The 22028-nt window shown below is 32.6% G+C and overlaps 3 protein-coding genes across 3 annotated transcripts; all 3 read left to right on the forward strand.

Annotated features, from left to right (window-relative positions):
* Positions 1-1631: 1631 nt before the first annotated feature.
* On the forward strand, positions 1632-3986 carry LOC114739427 (dynamin-related protein 4C-like). The gene has a single exon (XM_028927490.1). It carries the CDS (start codon positions 1746-1748, stop codon positions 3852-3854), a length of 2109 nt encoding a protein of 702 aa, XP_028783323.1. The 5' UTR covers positions 1632-1745; the 3' UTR covers positions 3855-3986.
* A 9776-nt stretch (positions 3987-13762) lies between these two features.
* On the forward strand, positions 13763-16023 carry LOC114739290 (dynamin-related protein 4C-like). Its single transcript, XM_028927346.1, has one exon. It carries the CDS (start codon positions 13879-13881, stop codon positions 15898-15900), a length of 2022 nt encoding a protein of 673 aa, XP_028783179.1. The 5' UTR covers positions 13763-13878; the 3' UTR covers positions 15901-16023.
* Positions 16024-19833: 3810 nt separating this feature from the next.
* On the forward strand, positions 19834-21874 carry LOC114739418 (dynamin-related protein 4C-like). Its single transcript, XM_028927481.1, is given in 3 exon segments — positions 19834-21676; positions 21679-21744; positions 21747-21874. Coding segments are annotated over 3 exon segments (2037 nt in total).
* Positions 21875-22028: the final 154 nt, after the last annotated feature.

Here is a 22028-nt window from a genome sequence, read left to right on the forward strand (position 1 = left end):
TATTTAACTAATTTGATTAGATTAAGAAAGTTAGGTAAGTTAGTTAATTTTAAGAAATGTGATATGCTTTTCATAAAATATCATAATCATCTTTCTTAATATCCTCCTTTCCTCTTCCACTTGATTATGGTTGAAGGAGTATCCATATGGATAATTTAGGAAAAAAAATATAAGAAATAGGTTTTATATTTAGAATCAAAATCAACTCAATAATATATAGGACCGGAGGAGTCTAAATTTGATGCTTATTACTTAAGTAATGAGCACCCAAACTCAATTTCTAAGCCCCACTTCTAGTTAAGGAGAATAGGGTTCGATCCCAACATACACAAGGAGAATTATTTCACTATTCATGTTTTTAATTGAGAATTACATGCTTTTACAAAAATATTCCTTTCATACTACACAAATGTGATCTGCGCATAGTTATTCGTAGCCCAATAATATCAAAAGATGGCTATGGATTCGTTTGATTATATTCTCTATTTTTATGTTCTAAAAACGATTTTGTAGAATAACATTTTAAATAAGTTTTGGAAACAAAAAATTTGTTTGCATTCATGATGAGATTTAAACGTATAACCTTATGAATTATAAGTTAAACAACCTTTGTTGGCATTTTTGTGATTCTTAATAATGATTATATTTTATTCCAAGTCATGATAAAATATACCCCAAAAAAAAATGAAACAAAAGAATTTTTTTAATATCATGTCTTACATATTTTAAGTTTATTATTTTCCATAGATTGAGTTTGTTTTGAAAACTCTCGGTTAAATTGTCATATAATTTTGTAATTCATCGAATATTATTAATATATTTGAACTTAATGAGCCTGTTTGGCTCAGCGTTTCAGGGCCAATAAGCGGCTTATAAGCCTGAAAAGCTCGATCGTAAATTTTGATGTTATTTGGTTGAGTGATTGAGCAATCTTGCTTTTTTATGAAAAGATACAATAAGCTATAAGCTAAAATTAACAGTTTGTAACTTATAGCTTTTAAAACATGAAGAGAGAAAAAGTGAAGAATTTATTACCTTCTTTAGTTCTTATTATGAGCCTCAAATAACTAATTTGTAGATAACAAAAAATCAGTTAAAATTAGTTAAAAATAATAAATAAGTTAGAAATATACTTTTATTTTTAAATATGCTCCTAGAAATATATTTTTATTTTTTCATGTTTCACTTTATATTTAAAATATTTTTTATGATTTCTCTAAAGTTTTAAAATTTAATTCACTCATTAAATTTGACTTCTTCATATTAAATTATTTTAATTTTATTGTATTATGTGAAATCATTTTTTTCATCATGTTTCATTATTTATTAAAACTTATAGCTATTTTGATCATTTTACAACTAAACTTATTTTTACTCAACTATAATCCAAACAACTTTTTACCAATCTCACTTTTGCAAACTAATTTTTCTGAACTTCAATCCAAATACAATTCAGCTTATTCATTTTAACTTTCATTCAACTTCACTTTTTTAAGGACTACTTTTTCAATAAGCTACCTTTTTAACCACGGATCCAAACGGACCTTATATTGGGACCAAGTAAATAAAGCTACTAGCACATATTCTTTCCGCCCCTCCTTCTTGAGCAAGTAACTGTAATGCCCCAACTTTCTATCTCTCTTTCACCTCAAAAATTCCAAACGCCTTCACACGATTCATTGTTCTCAGCTCACACATTTCAATATGAACCACAGTCTTCCAAGTCGTTCTCTTGATAATATTCGATGAATTATATGAATTGTTCTCAGCTCACACATCTTCTCTACATCTCTTCTTACTTTTTTGTAAACTCTCAACTCAAAAAAACATCCAGCCAAATGAGAAATTATCCTTTCAACTGGGTTAATCAGAAGCTAAACTCCTTCTCCTTAGACACAGATCATCACCAACCACAGAGCTCCAATAGCGACACTGTTCCACCCATTGTCTCTTTCTACAATGAAACGATCCGACCAATTCTTGACGCTGTTGAAAACCTCAGACGTCTGAACATCACCAAAGAAGGTATCCAGCTTCCAAGCATTGTTGTCGTTGGTGACCAGTCTTCTGGCAAATCTAGTGTCTTGGAATCTCTGGCAGGAATCAGGTTGCCCCGTGGGCAAGGGATCTGCACAAGGGTGCCCTTAATTATGAGGCTCCAAAGCCACTCTGTTCCAGAGACAGAACTTGTGTTGGAGTATAATAACATAACTGTATTAACAGATGAAGAACATGTGTCTGATGCCATAAACACAGCCACTGAAGAGCTTGCAGGGAAGTCCAAAGGGATTTGCAACAGCCCTTTGACTTTGGTGGTGAAGAAGGATGGTGTTCCTGATCTCACCATGGTGGATCTGCCAGGGATAACCAGAGTTCCTGTTCATGGACAGCCTGAGGACATTTATGACCAGGTCAAAGACATAATCATGGAGTACATCAAACCAGAGGAAACTATCATTCTGAATGTTCTATCAGCTACTGTTGACTTTCCAACCTGTGAATCCATTAGGATGTCACAGAGTGTTGATAGAACTGGTTTGAGAACTCTGGCCGTAGTAACAAAAGCTGACAAGGCCCCTGAAGGATTAAAAGAAAAGGTTACTGCTGATGATGTAAACATTGGGCTTGGTTATATCTGTGTCAGGAATCGAATTAATGATGAGTCCTATGAAGATGCTCGGAAAGAGGAAGCTATGCTGTTCCAAAATCATCCTCTTCTGTCAAAGATAGACAAATCCATGGTGGGTGTACCTGTTTTGGCTCAGAGGCTAGTTCGGCTTCAAGCTTCAATTATTTCGAAAACACTACCTGAGATGTTGAGAAAAATCAACGAGAAGCTAAATTCTCAGCTTTCTGAGCTAGAAAGCTTGCCAAAGAACCTGACTTGTGCTGCTGATGCTATGGCTGCCTTCATGCATATAATTGGATTAGTGAAAGAGTCGCTAAAGAAAATTCTAATCAGAGGAGAATTTGATGAGTACCCGGAAGACAAAAGCATGCATTGTACTGCTCGTTTGGTTGAGAAGCTCAACGAGTACTCAAAGGATCTCCACGAATGTCCAGGAAGTAACCACACAGAGAATTTCCTCATGGATGAAATAATGCTTTTGGAGGAAGCCAAGGGGATAGGCCTCCCAAACTTCATGCCTCGCACAGCTTTTCTGGCATTATTAAAGAGGAAAGTCGGAGCAATCTCATCGAGACCCATTCAATTCATTGATGATGTGTGGGACTATCTGGGGAAAGTGGTGATCGGAGTCATAAATCGTCATTCAGAACACTACTACCAGCTTCAGAGATGTACATGCAGGGCGGGAGAAAATCTAATCTTTAGAATGAGAGAGAATTCAAAGAAGCATGTAAAGGAGGCTATTGAAATGGAGAAGCTGACGGATTACACGTGTAAGCCTGAGTACATGACTGAATACTATAATCTGATGGCTTATCAGGCTCATTTTGTTGCAACTGTGCGTGAAGGCATTTGTGGAGCTATAAATATTAGTTGTGTTGGAGAAAACATACAGATTCGTCATCTGGGAGACTACATACAAGTTCTTGATCAAGCTTATGACTTGAAGATGAGAATGGTTTCTTATTGGAAGATTGTGCTGAGGAGGCTGATTGATACTATAGCTCTGCATCTGCAGTTCAGTATCAACAGTCTGGTGAATAATGAGTTGGAGAAGGAGATCACTGCTTGTTTTACGTCTCCCAGTTTCGGAGGAATTGAAAGCTTGTTGGAGGAGTCACCTTCCATGGCTGCCAAGCGTGCCATGCTCAGTCGAAGTGTTGAGGTTCTCAAAGAAAGCAAAGAGGTAGTGTCAAACATTATGGACGGAATTTCCAGTGACTGAGATTAAGTGTTGTCATGTGTGTGTGTGTGTGTGTGTTTTATATTTATCTATTTAATATCTATCAGTCTGAATGTGTTATCGTCATATTTTTCTCTTTTAATATGAAGTGATGATGTCGTCCCAGTTTTCTCACCCTGCCCCAGAAAGGCAACGTAAATAGATATGAAACACTAAATGAGCAAGAAATTGTTTGAATACTAAATAAATATGAACTTATTTTCCTAACACTATTTTTGAAATCACAAAGAGTTCATGGATTGTTTCAAATAGAGATGTTACGGAATCATTTTGTTTTTTGACAGATATGAGAAACTGAATCCTATGATTGGTTATAGGTCATTACAAGATAAAACAACATTTGTTTCTTGAAAAAAAAAAACTCATTTTTTTTTAATCTTTTCTTTCTTTAGGTTGCGAGACCGAGTGATTCAAATATTCATTATTATTTTGAAGCAGTGATTTTAATTTATGTAAATCATCGTTGACATTAAGGAATATATATTTCCATACCCGTAACCAAAAAAAAAAAAAATCAAAAAATTGCATGTTATGTTTTGCAGTGTCCCTATTACAAGTAGGGCCATATTACTTTTTCAAGAGAAATATATAACCAAATAGAGTTCAATTTGTCTCTGTAATCTTTTAAGGAAAAAATCTACATGTAATCACGGACTATGTCTTTACTTTTTTTGTATAATACCATCTAAATACACGCATAATCACAAACATGTCAATGTGAAGCTCAAACCTACAACCTCATCCAAACATCATAGGTGATATCGATGCTGAGACAATTAGTGGCTGATAATATTTATGTAAGTTGGTATATTTGACATTCATCCTCTTTTATGTGTTTCTAAATATTTTAAATTTTGGATATCAGTATATTGATATATATATATATATATATATATAAGCCAATTACAAACTTAAAATTATAGTTTTTTGACAAATCAGGATTATCCCATAAGTTATTATTACCCCCTTTTCGATTATACTTCTTTAAAAATCTATTTAAACACCCAACTTTCAAATTAATTATATTTATAAATCAACTTGATGAGTTCTACTTTATTAATCACAGACTATATCTTTGTTTATTTGACATTTGATAATCTGAGATTCACAAGAATTAAATGAATTTAAGTTAGTGCATGTATCAATGATGCTTAAGATGCAGGATATATATGTTCATTTTACTGGAACTAAAACCTTTCACACCTATATAAGGTCGGTAATATATCAACTTCATAAAATATTAATTTTCATATTTTAATACTCTTACTTTCCTTAATATAAGACCTATTTAACTAATTTGATTAGATTAAGAAAGTTAGATAAGTTAGTTAATTATAAAAAATATGATATGTTTTTTCTAAAACACCATAATCATCTTTTTTAATATTTTCCTTCACTCTTTTACTTGATTATAGTTGAAAGAATATCCATAGAGGTAATTTAAAAAAAATTGATAAATATAAAAAATAGATCTTGAATATAAGATTAAAATTAACTTAATAATTAAGTCTTATATTAAAGATAAAAAGAGTATATTTTAACTATGATGTCAAAACCAAAACTTCAACTAGCAGAAAGAAAAAGTTAGCCCTTGAACAAATTTTAACTTGGCCATAAAAATGGACCAGCCCAAAAGTTTTGATATTTATATATGCAAGTTAGATAACCAATCCATCTCACTTTGGGCATGCTTCATTGCTTTGGACAATATTTTTTGGACAATTGGTCTTGTATTTATGAGGATTTCAATAACTTAGAATACACAGTACTCCTCGGCTAAAAAAAAAAGAGAGAGATAATAGACAATACTGTCACGATTTTATTTATGAAACACTTTATTAAATTTAATATAAGTATTTTTTTTACTCTTTACTTATTATAGAGATTGTTATTTTCTTAAAAAGTATATATATTAAATATAAATAAAATTAAAATTTTATTAAATTTTAAAATAGAGTTAATGATATCTTAAGTTTTTTTAATTTCAATAAAACATGTTTAAAAAATGACTTATAAATAGAAATAGTGAAGTAAATACTATTCCATATTTCCACGATTAAATTTTCTGCAACAAATGGTTACTATATTTTTGCATCTTGGGCAGCTCAAAACTCAACACATCTTTTGTTACAAATTTTAAAACCTTTCCAGTAACTCATGAATGTTGAATTTGTTTGCTATTCCCTAGTTCTATCTATAAGATCTCAAAATTTGAATTGATTTGGTCATTTTTATAAGATGTTATTAAAAATTATCTGAATATTAAATGTCTTTTTACCAATTCAGCAATTCCGCCCATAATTAATTCTCTATCCTCTCTCATCTTTTTCTTATATTTTATTCTCTTTCATCTTTTATTTATTACTAGTATTTCTCTACATTATTTGCTTCCTCGTTAAATAAGGATATATTTGAGAGAAAAGAAGTTTAAATCTTACATATTTATTATTTTTAATTAATTTCAACTAATTTGTTAAATTATACTCCTCTTGTCCTATTTATAGGGTAGAAAGAACAGACATTTTTTATCCCATTTATAAGATACCGAGAAAATTTTTTACATGAATGCATGATTTTTTTCTTTTGTTTATTATTATATTGACCTTGTTTAGGTTAAGTATAATATATATTAAATATAAATAAAGTTGAAAAGTTATTTAATTTTAAATTAGACTTAATAAATTTTAAGATTTTTCTTAACCTATATAAAAAATATGAAAAATAATTTATAAATAGAATTAGATGAATATAATTTAATAAACAGGGTCTTGTGAAAGATAGATCAGGAGTACCATTCAACCCGAGAGTCAAGACGCGAGGCGTGGTAAAAAATTCGGAGAGCCAAATGCAGCGCGGATGATGATGTGACCATGCGCATATCAATTACTTTCTTTTTGTTTTTCACCAACGTACATATTAGTTTTACACCCCAACTGATTATTTTTAAGTTATTAAAAATCTTCCGAGAATTTATACTTTGTTTGGATGAAAAAAAATTAAAAAGAAAGAAAATAGAGAGAGAAAAAAACTAAAGAGAAGATGTTATTATCCTTTTTGTTTGGATAGATGAAAAAATAGAAAGAAAAAAAATAAATATCTAAATGATTAAAATGTCCTCATCACGATATATCATATTTAAAATTAAATTAAATATTATAATAGAAAAATTATATTAACATTAGTATTATCAAATAATTAAAATCAAGTTATTTTGTTGATATATATTTTTAGATTATTATATTTTAAAACCAAATTATTTAATAAAAATATTTTTTTAAGATAAAAAATAAAAAATGAATAGCTTTTTAAATATAATAAAAGAAAATAAATATAAAAAAAAAAAAGGAGAAGAGTAGTAGTCTTGAAAATTTTGTTTTACTTTTCAAATCTCTCCATGCATGGAAAGAAAATTTGAAAAAAAAATAAAGCATGGGACCCTTTTTTTTTTTTAGAAAACCATATTGGGAGGTACTTATATTTTTTTTTAATTTTCAATTTGGTACCTATATGTTTTTTGTTTTTAACTAAATCTTTATTTTTTCTCTATTAACATCATTAATCCTTATGTAGAGACTAAAAATATCAATAGAACAAAGTTATAAAAACTAATGTTACTAAAAAGATAAAATTAAATGTTTAATTAAAGAGAAAAAACACATAGGTACCAAATTAAAAATTGAAAAAAAATATAAGTATGGTTTTCCTTTTTTTCTTTCCTTTCACATTTTCTCACCGACCGAAAACTTGTTTCCTCTCGTGTTTTCTTCTCCTGTTTTCTCTCCTATCTCATTTTCCCTCAATCCAATCCAAGCAAGGGGTTACCGGGGATATACATATACATATACATATATATATATATATATTCCGAGGAAAACTATCCAACTTCCTGAGCATATGAAAGGTCACCTGGCCGGCCATTTTTCTGAGCTATCTTTTCCCAGCATGTCTCTTCATTCCTTCACTAAAACCATAATATAATATAAACATCAGCATTCGGATTTCAGAATCACTCTCCACATCTCGATCCCCGCCTTCAGCCTGCTGCCTCTTTCCTGAAAACTTTGATTTGAAATAAAACATGCAAATGGGAAGAGGAAAGTTATCAAATACTTCAGCTGCTTCCAGCAGAAAGACTCTTAATTAAAGACAAGATTCTCTTTCCTTGGCCGCAGATGATCAACCCAAAGGTCCTCACTAACTGCACAGTTCATGATACTGTAAGAACAACGATGGAACAGAGCATGGGTCATTAGACTCTTTCCTTCGAAAACAAAACTACTCCTACACATCCAGAGCAACCAACACCCCACGCTGAAGATTCTTGTCCAAGCTACATTCTTGAATCTAGCACAGGGCAGGCTTAGCTTTAGAATTCCACCGAAACCAAACCTGCAAGTCACCATGGAAAAAGCGAGATATATGGTTAGGATTTAAAAATTTATACCACAGCTCTCTTGCAATCTCTCGACAACTGAAAAGGAGAATCACTCGCACTTGAAAAACCTCTCTTGGCTCCATATGGATTTGTGGCCGCTCTCTTGTGGGATTTTTTTTACGGCCTTTAAATTTTATGAGAGTATTATAAAGGGTTAAGGTGCGCCCAATACCCCGAGCTATTTACTCAGGTGTGTCTAGTGGCTTAAAATAATTTTAGGTGTATTCAGTGTCCTAAACTAATTAAAATGGTGTGTCCATATCCGAGACTAACAGAAATGTTACGTTTAACTGTTACTTTCTTGACTTAGGTTAAAATTGACCCCAGATATTCTATATAGTAAACACATGGGCACCCGATATGTATTATTCTTGCTCAAAAGTCAATTTATTTAGAAGAAGAGGAATGAAATAAATTCAATTTTGAGTAAGAATAATACATATCAAATGTCCATATGTCTACCATTTAGAATATATGGGGTCAACTTTAAGCTGAGTCAGAAAAATAACAGTTAAACATAACATTTCTGTTAACCTTGGATATGAACGCACCATTTTAATTAGTTTAGGATACTAAATATACCCAAAATTACTTTAAGCTACTGGACACACCTGGATAAATAGTTCAGATGCTAGACGGACCTTAGTCCTATTATAAAATCATAGAAAGACTATGAAAGAGAATTTGAATATTTATAAAGCCAGTAACTCAAGATTTTTACGAATAAAATAAATAAATATCAGTAATAATATTAATAACGATAGACTAAAGTTAAAAAAGAAAAAAAGAGAGAGAGAGCAAGGGATAAGGAGTAGTTGGCACAGTCATTAATGCCTATGACCCATTACTGAACCTATCTTATGTGGTTGCTTTTAGGCTTCCATAGAGATCTATTGAGTACCGAAATCATCATACTTTCTTTCGTAATTTACGGAATATACTATAAATATGAGAGTCTTTTCAGCTCACATCAAATATAAAGAAAATTATACACAGGTACATAAAATATCAAAATTATTAAGAGGTCTTAAGAAGTTTTAGAGTATTATATTTTAATTATAAAATAATATTATTATCTATTAGATTCTCAATTTACATTTTTTTTTCATTACGATTAACAATCTCAATAGTGATTATTGACAATCTAATAAGAAGGTGTTGACAACATAAATAATATCTGTTGACAACTTGTTTTATAGGATTATATAACCTCCACATAAAAGTAAATTATACCCAAATAGTATAATACAACAATTTCAATACTGAAATAGGAAGCTTTTCGAAATCATTAAGAATTTTAACTAAATTCAATAAGATTATAATAAAATTTTAATGCGAAAATTTATTGACAACCTCAAATATGAGTATTAAGAACTTAAGGAGAGCTGTTGACAACTGATTTTATAATATAATAAAACTTCTATATAAGATTAAATTATAATTAAATAGTATAACATAACAACTATATAAAATCAATATTAACACTATTTAGTTATAATTAAATAGCATAACATAACAACTACATAAAATCAATTTTAACACTATTTAGTTATAATTTAGTTAGTTATAGTTGGTAGATGTTATATTATCCTATAAAATCAATTGTTGATAGATACTGTCTAGCTTATTAACAGTTCTCATTGGGTTATTAATACTCATCTTTAAGGTTGTCAATGAATCTCCATATTAAAATTTTGCTATAATCTTATTAGGTTTAGTTAAAGTTCTTAATGGTTTCGAAAAGCTTCCTATTTCAGTGTTAAAGTTATTATATTATATTATTTGGTCATAATTTACTTTTATGTAGAGGTTATGTGATGCTATAAAGTAAATTGTCAACAGACACTGTTTAGGTTGTCAACACCTTCTCATTAGGTTGTCAATAGTCGCTGCTGAGGTTGTTATCGCAGTGACAGAGAAAATATGAATTGGGAATTTGAAGAGTAGTAATATCATTTTATAATTAGAATATAATATTTTAAGATAACTTAAAACCTGTTAGTAATTTTGATGTTTCTGAAGATCTTGAATAAATAAAGTCTCTTTTTGAGAATCTGTGCGTAATTTTTACTAAAATATGCCTATAACATTTCTCAACGAGCTATTATTGAGGTGGCTGATGCCAACCACAGTGAATGAACCTTGGGTTGGCATTCGCCATTGTGAACAGGGTATTCGCCGTGGTGACCATCGCCGCCTGATTGCAGTTATGCAAAAATGTACGATAAGATTCAACTTCGAGGGGTTATAATTTAAGCCCCTAAAACTTCGGTCAAGGGAAAAAAGTTAATCAAACTCGACTCTAGTCCTTACAAAATTAAACATGACCTATTTAACTAGGGAGTGTTTAGATTAGAACTAAATTATAATTTTAAAAATATTTTTATAATATAAAAAATAAATATGTGAAAGATTTTACTTCGAAAAAGTATTTTTAAAAAGTATTTTTATATAACCCCAAATATCTCCTAAATAGAGTTAGTTATTCCTTAACATAATATTTTAGTTAAATTAAGTACGTCAAGCCAGGTAAGGGCTAATCAAACCTAACTTCAAGCCTTCACCAGTTTTCCATTTTTGATAGGCAGCCTTCACCAGTTATCTCCAAACATAATTTTAAATCTGATATGTATTTCCATTTTCACATCTTCTCCATTTTCATTTTCATTTGCATTTTCATTTCAATCAAAATTACTTAACTCCGGACCTTTACCTGTTAATCCAGTTGCATAGGTGTTGCGCCTTGAACTTCCTTTATGCATTAAAAAAAGATTAAGATGCATCCACCATCTCAAATATATCCAGCACCTCAAAATATTTTGTGACTCGTCTAATACTCAAAGTAATTTTTTAGATACGTCTAGCACTCTAAATTTTTTTTTGGCTTGATACTGAATGCATAAAAAAAATTTTAAAGTGCTGGATGCATTTAAAAAAAATACTTTAACATGTTAGATTTAATACAAAATATTTTAAAATACTAAATATATCTGAAAAAATACTTTAGATGCTGATTTTAAAATCCTGAATATATCTGAAAAAATACTTTGATACTGATGTTGCTTAGAAAAAGAAAAATAGAAAAACAGTTCCCCGATCTTTTTATTCCACCCCACGCTACGCCACCAGCACGTCATCAGAATGCATCACTTTCCAAGCCCAGATTTTCCGGGAAAATACCGAACACCCCCGGATGTCTCTTCAATCTTTTGCCCATTGTTCTAGGCACGCGCATTAACCTTAATAATTAACCGAGTCATTTTACTACTTTCAACTTATTGTCACTTTCCCGTGGGAAGGCCTAGGCTCTGTGACTTTAGACACAGAAGACCAACCGCGGCCCCACGCTGTCCTTCTCCGGAGACCAAAGTTAATAAAACACGAACACATACTAGTACGATATTACTGATTTGAGTTTTTGGACTATGCAATATTCATCCCATTTTTTTAAATGATTGTATAATTTAAAAAATCATTAGAATTATGTAAATAATTGTACACCAATGTATAAAAAATTAAAAATACACACAGTGGTGCCAATAAAAAGACAGCCCAAGTTAAGGGTGATACTCAAAGTGATGCTGGAAAGAAATAATATGTTAAAAATACAATAGAATAAATAAAAATAACGTACGGTTATTCTTTGATGGGGGAAAGCGGTGCTGAAAGGGAGAGCGATGAAAAGGATCGCAGAGAGAGATATGAGAACTGAGAAGGATTTTATATCGATCAAAGCAAAAGTGGGAAAACAAAGGAAAGAGAACAAATGGCCAACTTATGGACCACCCCAAAAAAAAAGGTGACTTGGCTATTAAATCATTTATAATTAAATCTATTTTTTTTAAAAATGATAAATAAAGACCCGCAATATGTGAAATTGTGATTTGGGACTCTCAGTTCGGAAAATGGTAAATAAAGACCCGGTCTCATATTGCAAATATGAAATCTTAGTTAAATGTTTGAAATGCCCTTCAGCCAAATGACAAGTTAACTATAGGAAATGACAAATTCACTTTAGCAAATGATAATTTCACTAGACCAAATTATAACTTGGCTGAGGATACACTAAATGACAAATTGACTACAGGAGATAACAAGTTCACTTTAACGAATGACAATTTCAGTAGATCAAATCACAACATGGCTGAAAAGTCTTTTAGACATTTCACTAAGATTTCATATTTGTAATATGAGACATGGTCTCTCATGGCAATTTGGCTTATTCAGGCGACCTCCTTATAATTTTGGTAATTCATGAGTTTTTATTTGTGATTTTCCCATTTTTTAACTATATTCATATTTTTAAAAAGTAAAAAAAATTACGAAGATTGGAATTGTTTTAAGAAATTTTAGTTTTATTTATATAAAAATCAGTTATTAGTTTTCTATCTATTAACTTAGGTAAAATTGATAAGAATTAATCTAGAAGTCAATTCATAGCTCATAAAATCGAGTGTTTAAATCTCGTTGTCAATATAAGAATTGTATTGGTAGACGATCTGTAAATATTTATATAAATACTCTTTAAACTTGGAAGCAAGTTTAAATCATGATGAGCTTTCGAGATTCAACTCACTTAAATTTTTTTTAAAAAAAAACTTAGGTATTTAAACTTACAAATTATGTCACCATGCCTAATCAAGCCTGCAAATTTGAAAGCAGGTTAGAAGAATTAATAGTAAAAGATAGTCATGCTGGTCAAAAAAAGGGTAAAAGCTTTTTTTTTTTTTTTACCAGACGGTAAAAGATTATTTAAGTACTTGAATATATAAAGTTTAATTGTTTTATAAAAAGCAAAACCTCCCCGCTAAGTTTCCGCCCATGTCCAGTTGGTGTACGGAAGATGAAATGGACTCTGTGAATAAGACAAATGGGAATAAAGCAATCCCTGTCAAAGTTTCTGTCACGCGCAAATTTGATTCTGCACGTGAATGGATATCCTAATATGAATACCCAGGACCTTATTAGCTATGCGTTAAACAATCTTTGTTGGCATTTTGTGATTCTTAGTAATCATATCTTTTATTCCCACCCATGATAAAATTTCCAAATAAAGGAAAAAGAATTTTTTAATATTATGCCTATCATGTTTTAAGTTTATTATTTTTTTATAAATTTAGTTTGCTTTGAAAATTCCCAATCTCATAATTATTATATAATTTTTTTAATCCAACTAACATTATTAATTTTTTATTTCTATTAAATATATTTGAATTTTATATCATATACTATAATAGTATTGTGTATTGAAAAAAAAACGGATTTTAATAAATAAAGGACCTTCTCACTAACTTCCCACTATCGAGGTCAAGTCAATAAATTTTCCACAGTGTCAATGAAGTTTCCACACTGTTCTTTTATAATCTCCTTCCTGAGCAAGTCGCCAAGTGCCCCAAGTTTCCTGGCTCTCTCTTTCACTACGAAGATTCCAAACGCCTTCATCTGAATCATTGTTCTCACGTTATAAACCCCAATCTTCCGAATCACTCCCTGCAACTCACATCTTCTCTACTTCCTTAAACCTCTTTTCACGTTTCTGTAACCTTTGAACTCATAGAAGCACACAGCCAAATGGGAAAGTATTGTGTCGACGACTGTGTTAATCTGAAGCTAAACTCTCTGTCCATAGACCCAGACCATAACCAACCTCAGAGCTCCAATAGTCACGCTGTTCCACCCATGCAGTCTTTCTACAATGAAAAGATCCGACCAATTCTTGATGCTGTCGAAAACCTCAGACGCCTTAACATCACCAAAGAAGGCATTCAGCTTCCAAGCATTGTCGTCGTCGGTGACCAGTCTTCCGGCAAGTCCAGTGTCTTGGAATCTCTCGCAGGAATCAGTTTGCCACGTGGGCAGGGAATCTGCACGAGGGTGCCCTTAATTATGAGGCTCCAAAACCACCCTTTGCCAGAGCCAGAGCTTGTGTTGGAGTATGACAACACAACTGTATCAACAGATGAAGAAAATGTCTCTGATGCTATAAACGCAGCCACTGAAGAACTTGCAGGGAAGTCCAAAGGGATTTGCAACACCCCATTGACTTTGGTGGTTAAGAAGAATGGTGTTCCTGATCTCACCATGGTGGATCTTCCAGGCATAACCAGAGTTCCTGTTCATGGACAGCCTGAGAATATTTATGACCAGATCAAAGACATAATCATGGAGTATATCAAACCAGAAGAAACTATCATTCTGAATGTTCTCTCAGCTACTGTTGATTTTCCAACCTGTGAATCCATTAGGATGTCACAGAGTGTTGATAGAACTGGTTTGAGGACTCTGGCTGTAGTAACAAAGGCAGATAAGGCTCCTGAAGGATTACTAGAGAAGGTGACTGCTGATGATGTAAACATTGGACTTGGTTATATCTGTGTCAGGAATCGAATTAATGATGAGTCCTATGAAGATGCTCGAAAAGAGGAAGCTATGCTGTTCCAAAATCATCCTCTTCTGTCGAAGATAGGCAAATCCATGGTGGGTGTACCAGTTTTGGCTCAGAGGCTAGTTCGGCTTCAAGCTTCAATTATTTCGAAAACACTACCTGAGATGTTAAGAAAAATCAACGAGAAGCTAAATTCTCAGCTTTCTGAGTTAGAAAGCTTGCCAAAGAACCTGACTTCTGCTGCTGATGCTATGGCTGCGTTCATGCATATAATTGGATTAGTGAAAGAGTCACTGAAGAAAATTCTAATCTCAGGCGAATTTGATGAGTACCCAGACCCAGAAGACAAAAACATGCATTGTACTGCTCGCTTGGTTGAGAAGCTCAACGGTTACTCAAAAGATCTCCATGAATGTGCAGAAAGTAACCACACACAGGATTTCCTCGTGGATGAAATAACAATTCTGGAGGAAGCAAAGTGTATAGGCCTCCCAAACTTCACGCCTCGCACAGCTTTTTTGACTTTATTGCATAGCAAAGTCAGAGGAATCTCATCTAGGCCGATTCACTTCGTTGATGATGTCTGGGACTATCTGCAAAAAGTGGTGATCCAAGTCATAAACCGTCATTCAGAACACTACTACCAGCTTCAGAGATGTGCTTGCAGAGCAGGAGATAATCTGATTGAAAGAATGAGAGAGAATTCAAAGAAACACGTAAAGGAAACCATTGAAATGGAGAAGCTGACAGATTACACTTGTAATCCAGAGTACATGACTGCGTACAATAATCTGATGGCTTCTCGGTCTTCGCTTGTTGGAAATGTGCGTGATCGCTATGGATCTGTAAGTATTAGTGGTCTTGGAAACAACATACAGATTGGTCATCTGAGAGAGTACATACATGTTCTTGATCAAGCTTATGATCTGAAGATGAGAATGATTGCGTATTGGAGGATTGTGTTAAGGAGGCTGATAGATAGCATGGCTCTGCATCTGCAGTTCAGTATCAAGAAGCTGGTGACTAACGAGTTGGAGGAGGAGATCACTGCTTGTTTTACGTCTCCCAGTTTCGGAGGAATCGAAAGGTTGCTAGAGGAGTCACCTTCCATGGCTAACAAGCGTGCCACGCTCAGTCGAAGTGTTGAAGTTCTCAGAGAAAGTAAGGAGGTTGTGTCTAACATCATGGATAGAATTTCTAGCTGCTGAGATTCAATTGCCGTTTTATGTGTGTGGCTATCTTTTTTATGTTATCTCTGTATCAGTTTGAGTGTGCTTCTGTAATATTTTTCTTTTTTAATATGAAGTAATAGTATGGTTCTAGTTTTCTCACCCTGTCCAAGAAAAGCAACACAAATCATATGGACACACACAGCTATATATGTGTGTGTATATATGCAGCACCAAATAAACAAGCCGCTACTTTGAAATAAGAAGAGTTCATGGATTGTTTCAAATAATGAAGTTATGGAATCATTTTTTGATATATGAGAGACCTAATACTGGGATTGGTTACAAACCATCATAAAATACTATCTGTTCTTCTGAATATCTGAATATAATAACTTGTTTGATTTTTATTTTAGTTTTAAATGTAAAATTTTGATCCACTTTGTCTTTCACTTTTGTTTATTTTTTTAAAAAGAATTTTTATAATAATAATAGTTTTAACAAATATATTTGATTAGTAAGGATATTTTAATGAAAATAATATTTATTTATTACAAATAACTAAGTTAATTAGTTTTTTTAATATACTCAAATTAGTTAACTAGTTTTTATATTAAGAAACTGAGGTAGTATAAAAAAAAAGTTGCTTCTTCTTTAAAAAATTTTTTTTTCCTTCTCTTTTTCGTCTCTTCTTCTTCTGATTTTACGGGCAGAGCAATCCAAATATTCATAATTATTTTGAAGCATTGATTTTAATTCACGTAAATCATGGTCAGATATTAGTTTTAGCTACGATTTCATAACAAAAACTTCAATCACAGGAAGAAGAAAGTTAGACCCCCTTGGACATATTTTTAGTTTGGTGATTTTGTGGATGATAAGAATACGAATATAATGGCAAGGGTTAAAAGGAGATTTAACTCAGCTGTTTACTTTTGGGCCTAGTTGGTACAGACGGAGCGGCTCAAAAATTCTGATATTTACATGGGCTAGTTAGATACCAGTCCATCTCAATTTGGTCGTGTTTCATTGCTTTGGGCAATTAACCAGTACGTCTAAGGATTTTGGTAATTTGAAATAGACAATTCTTGTCTAAATTTGTATTATTTACAAGCTATTTTATTAAATTTTAATATGATTGTATTATTATTTTTAATTATTATAGTATACCAATCTAGTTCTTAAGTTACTTGCAATATATTTTTGCATATTAAGAAATATATTAAATTAATAAAATTTTTAAATTCCACCCTTTTAGTTAAACAAACATTAAATATAGGGTTAATATAATTTTTGGTCTTTTAAGTTTGTTCTCATTTTGGTTTTGGTACCTCAAATTTCGAACAATAGGTTTTGGTCCCTCTAGAAGCAAAATGGTCCAAGTTTTTATTGGGTTACAGAAATTTAAGAGACCAAAACTTATGATTTAAAATTTGAGAGACTAAAATCAAATTGAAAATAAACTTGAGGGACCAAAGTTTATATTAATCCTTAAATATATTACAAGCGAATTATATTTAGAATCAAAACTTATTCCTACAGGTGACTTGTACCTAGGATCAAAGTGGTAGATTATTATTTTTTGTAGAAAGTGTATGTATTAAGTAGGGATGAAATTGAAAAGTTGTTAAATTTTAAGACAAATTTAATGAGATTTAAGTTTTTCTTAGTTTTAATAAAATATGTTAAAAGCAACTTATAAATAGGAGTATAGGAGTAAATAGTATTCCATGATTAAATGATATATGTTGGACATGGATGAGATTATGTTAGTCTAGCATGCATGAAACTGATATGAACAAATATTATATGACATACTTGGACATGTATGATAAAATATAGATAGATATTCCTTAAGTGTTTTTCATGTGTGTTATTTTAAAATACTATATCAGGTACTTAATATAAGAGCTTGTTAACTAATTTAAATAAATTAAGGAAGTTAATTAAGTTAGTTATTTGTAATAAATATTTGTTGTCTTTCCTAAAATACCTTTACTAATAATGTGTATTAGGATTACTCTTTTATGAACACTTTTAACATGTACAAGCAATATAAAAAGTACTGTGAGAAAAGGATGGATAAATATGAAAGACAAAGTAGATTGAAGTATTATATTTAAGATCAAATTAAATACTAAACTAACTCTTACATTAAGCCTAAGGTAATATTATTTAAATTAAGATTGGTTTGATCACAATCCAATGAACGAATGCCTTGGCTAGTTGAATGTCTACTCCAATGCTAATAAAATTGGTCAAAACACTGCGAGAATAGTTTTAGTTTTGTACAAGAGACTTTTTTTTCCCATCATTGTGCAAGCGAATTCTAAATAAGCGGGATGCTTCATATTTCTTCTCTTGTTATTTATCTTGGTCTCACTTTTCAAATATTTTAGCAAGATTTTGATTTTTTTTTTCCCATTCCAATGTGCAAGATGTTGATTAACAAATTTCTAATATATTTTGTTCTTCAAATGCAACAAGGCTATGAGCCTCATAACATTTAGTCCGGAGATAAAATTAAGGGAAACAGCGTAACTTCATTACATTCTCATTTTTCTTGTCAATCAAAACAAAATAAAAATAATAGGGTTGGTAATATGAGCTAACCCGCCGGTTACGGGTTGGCTTGTAATGGGTTGAACCCATATGAGTCAAGGTGAAAAGACTCGTTTGAAGAAGGGTTGGCCCGCCAACCCGCAAACACTTATTTATTTTTTTTAAAAAAAATTTCTTACTTTTTAATATATATTTTTCGTCTACAATAGCTAAAAATAATAATAAAATTTTTCTTTATCTTTGAAATATTTGATTAAAAGTACCAAATAAATTATATAATTATTTTTTAAAATTTTTTAGATAGAATATAATATATAATAATATAATTATAATAGTAAAAAAAAAATTTAAAAAAAAGATGCGGGTCAACCAGCGGGTTGGCAGGTGAACCCCTGATGGGTTGCCGGCCTGACGGTGCAAATTCAAAAGGTTTGTTTACTAACGGGTTGGTTCTTGATCAATTCTAACCTGTCATTTTTTATGGGTTGGACCCGCGGGTCAACCCATATTACCGGCTCTAAAATAGAAACATACTGTGAAATCCTACTACTTAATTAAATTTTCGAAACAAATAGTAATCTATATATTTGTATCTTGGACAGTTCAAAAGTCATAAAATCTTTTATTACAATTTTTACCAACTTCTCCTAAAGAAAAAGTTACGACAGCCCCGCAACTCATGAACGTGGATCTTTTTCTTCTTCTTTTTTTTTTGGGACCAACATGAACGTTGAATTCGTTTGAATACGAAGCGCCAAATTAAACGTTGCGCAGCCATGCAGTTTTTTTTTTTTTTTTTGCTATCTCCATGCAGGGTATGTACTCCTCTGCACTTCTAAATGTTAAAAAAAAAAAATGTAATAATTTTTTTAAAATATGATAACTTTTTAACTTTATTTCTGTTTATGTTTTTTTAAAAACAAAAATCATTTACATTATATAAAAATAGTGCATTCATATTAAAACTTCAATGAGATAATTTATAAATAGGGTTAAAAAAATATTCTCTTTATTTTATAAATAGAACCAGAGGCAGTATCAATTACAACTTCATTAACTTAAATACAACTAAATTATTAATTGCATTCCGTCTTCAAAAATCTTCTCTATCTTCCCATCAGAGAATTTAATTGCTGCGGATATATTTCCAATGAGGAGTATCTCTTCAACTTCCTGAGCATATGGATGGTCACCTCGGGTGCCGTTTTCTAAGCTCTTTTCCCAGCAAGTCTCTTCATTCCTTCACTCCAACCCATGATTCTATGCGCACCAAACTATAATAATTAAAACTGTAATAATGACTCTATATAAACTTCAACATTCTGAATCTCTCCTCACATCTGGATCGTCGCCTTCAACCTGGTGCCTCTTTTCTGAGAACTTTTGTTTGATTTGAAATAGCGCATGCAAATGGGAAGAGGAAAGTTATCGACTACTTCAACTGCTATCAGCAGAACCACTCTAAATCAAAGACAAGACTCCCTTTCCTTGGTCGTAGATGGCCAACCTGAACCTCTCAATGTCATTGTGCCACCCATAATCTCCTCTTACAATGAGAGGATTCGACCAGTTCTTGATGCAGTTGAGAATCTGAGACGCCTCAACATTACCAAGGAAGGTATACAGCTTCCGACCATTGTTGTTGTGGGTGATCAGTCCTCTGGTAAGTCCAGTGTCCTAGAATCTCTCGCAGGAATCAGTTTGCCGCGGGGACAGGGAATCTGCACGAGGGTACCTTTGGTCATGAGGCTCCAGAGCCATCCTCTACCAAAACCAGAGCTTGTGTTGGAGTTTAATGGCAAAGCTGTTTCAACAGATGAACAAAACGTCTCTGATGCTATAAACTTGGCCACTAATGAGCTTGCGGGAATTGCAAAGGGGATTTCTAACACACCTTTGACTTTATTGGTGAAGAAGTATGGTGTTCCTGATCTCACCATGGTGGACCTTCCAGGTATAACTAGAGTTCCTGTTCATGGACAACCTGAGAACATTTATGACCAGATTAAAGATATAATCATGGAATATATCAGACCTGAGGAGACTATTATATTGAATGTTCTCTCTGCTACTGTTGATTTTCCGACATGTGAATCCATTCGTATGTCACAGAGTGTTGATAGAACAGGATCAAGAACTCTCGCTGTTGTGACAAAGGCAGACAAGGCACCAGAAGGGCTTCTGGAAAAGGTCACTGCTGATGATGTTAACATAGGACTTGGCTATGTTTGTGTTAGAAATCGAATTAATGACGAGACATATGAAGAAGCTCGAATGGAGGAAGGTTTGCTGTTTGAGAACCATCCACTTCTCTCCAGGATAGACAAATCGATTGTCGGTATTCCGGTTCTGGCTCAGAAGCTTGTTCAGCATCAAGCTTCAATTATTTCAAGAACACTGCCTGAGATTGTTAGAAAGATCAACGAGAAGCTCAATTCTCAGCTTTCTGAGCTGGATAACTTGCCAAAGAACCTGACTTCTGTGGCTGATGCTATGACTGCCTTCATGCATATAGTTGGGCTGGTGAAAGAGTCACTCAGGAAAATTCTTGTCAGAGGAGAATTTGATGAGTACCCAGATGACAAAAACATGCATTGCACTGCTCGTTTGGTCGAGAAGCTCAATGATTACTCAAAAGATCTCTATGAATGTTCTGAAAGCAACCACACAAAGAATTTTCTAATGGAAGAAATAAGGCTACTGGAGGAAGCCAAGTGGATTGGCCTCCCAAATTTCATGCCCCGCACAGCTTTTCTCGCTTTATTGCAGAGCAAAGTGAAAGGAATTGCACTGAGGCCTATTGAGTTCGTTGATGATGTGTGGGATTATCTGGAGAAGGTGCTGAGCGACGTCATAACCCGCCATTCAGAAAACTACTACCAGCTTCTGAAGTCAACAACCAGAGCTGGAGAAAATCTGATTGCTAGAATGAGAGAGAATTCAAAGAAGCATGTAATGGAGGCTATTGAAATGGAGAAGCTGACAGATTACACTTGTAATCCAGAGTACATGGCTGAATACACTAGGCTCATGGCTCAGCATGATTCCTTCATGAAACAAGTATTTGACGATGATCTAGTTCCATCTACAGTGATCCTAGAAGGCCTTGGAGAGGTTGAGGTTGGTCATCTGAGACAGTGCAGAAATGTTCTTCAGAATGCATTTGACTTGAAGATGAGGATGGTAGCTTATTGGAAGATTGTGCTGAGGAGGCTGATTGATACCATAGCCCTGCATCTGCAACTCAGTATAAACATTTACTGAACAGAGAGTTGGAGAAGGAGATCACTTTTGGGTTGATGTCTACGACTGGAGGAATTGAGAGCTTTTGAAGGAATCACCCTCAATAGCCGGGAAGCGTTCAAAGCTTAACAGAAGTGTTCAGGTTCTGAGGGAAAGTAAGGAAGTTGTAGCAAACATAATGGACCGCATCTCCAGCTGTGGAGATTAGATTTTATATGAACATTGGTTGTTTTGGTTTTTTTTTTTCCTGCTTTTTGAATCCTTGTTTCTGTTTCTGATGTTGTCTCGGTCAGTGTCGGTACTAAGTGTCACCCAAAGCTGATGTTTATTCAAGTTTTCATGATCCTTTTCTGCAAGCGTTT

The sequence above is a fragment of the Neltuma alba genome, unplaced genomic scaffold (assembly GCF_004799145.2).
Source record: "Neltuma alba isolate B1F8T4 unplaced genomic scaffold, ASM479914v2 tig00002822_pilon, whole genome shotgun sequence".
Taxonomy (NCBI): Eukaryota; Viridiplantae; Streptophyta; class Magnoliopsida; order Fabales; family Fabaceae; genus Neltuma; species Neltuma alba.

Bases quoted from the DNA above. Each gene is read 5' to 3' on its own strand.
- LOC114739290 (XM_028927346.1), top strand. From the start codon at position 13,879: ATGGGAAAGTATTGTGTCGACGACTGTGTTAATCTGAAGCTAAACTCT.
- LOC114739427 (XM_028927490.1), top strand. From the start codon at position 1,746: ATGAATTATATGAATTGTTCTCAGCTCACACATCTTCTCTACATCTCT.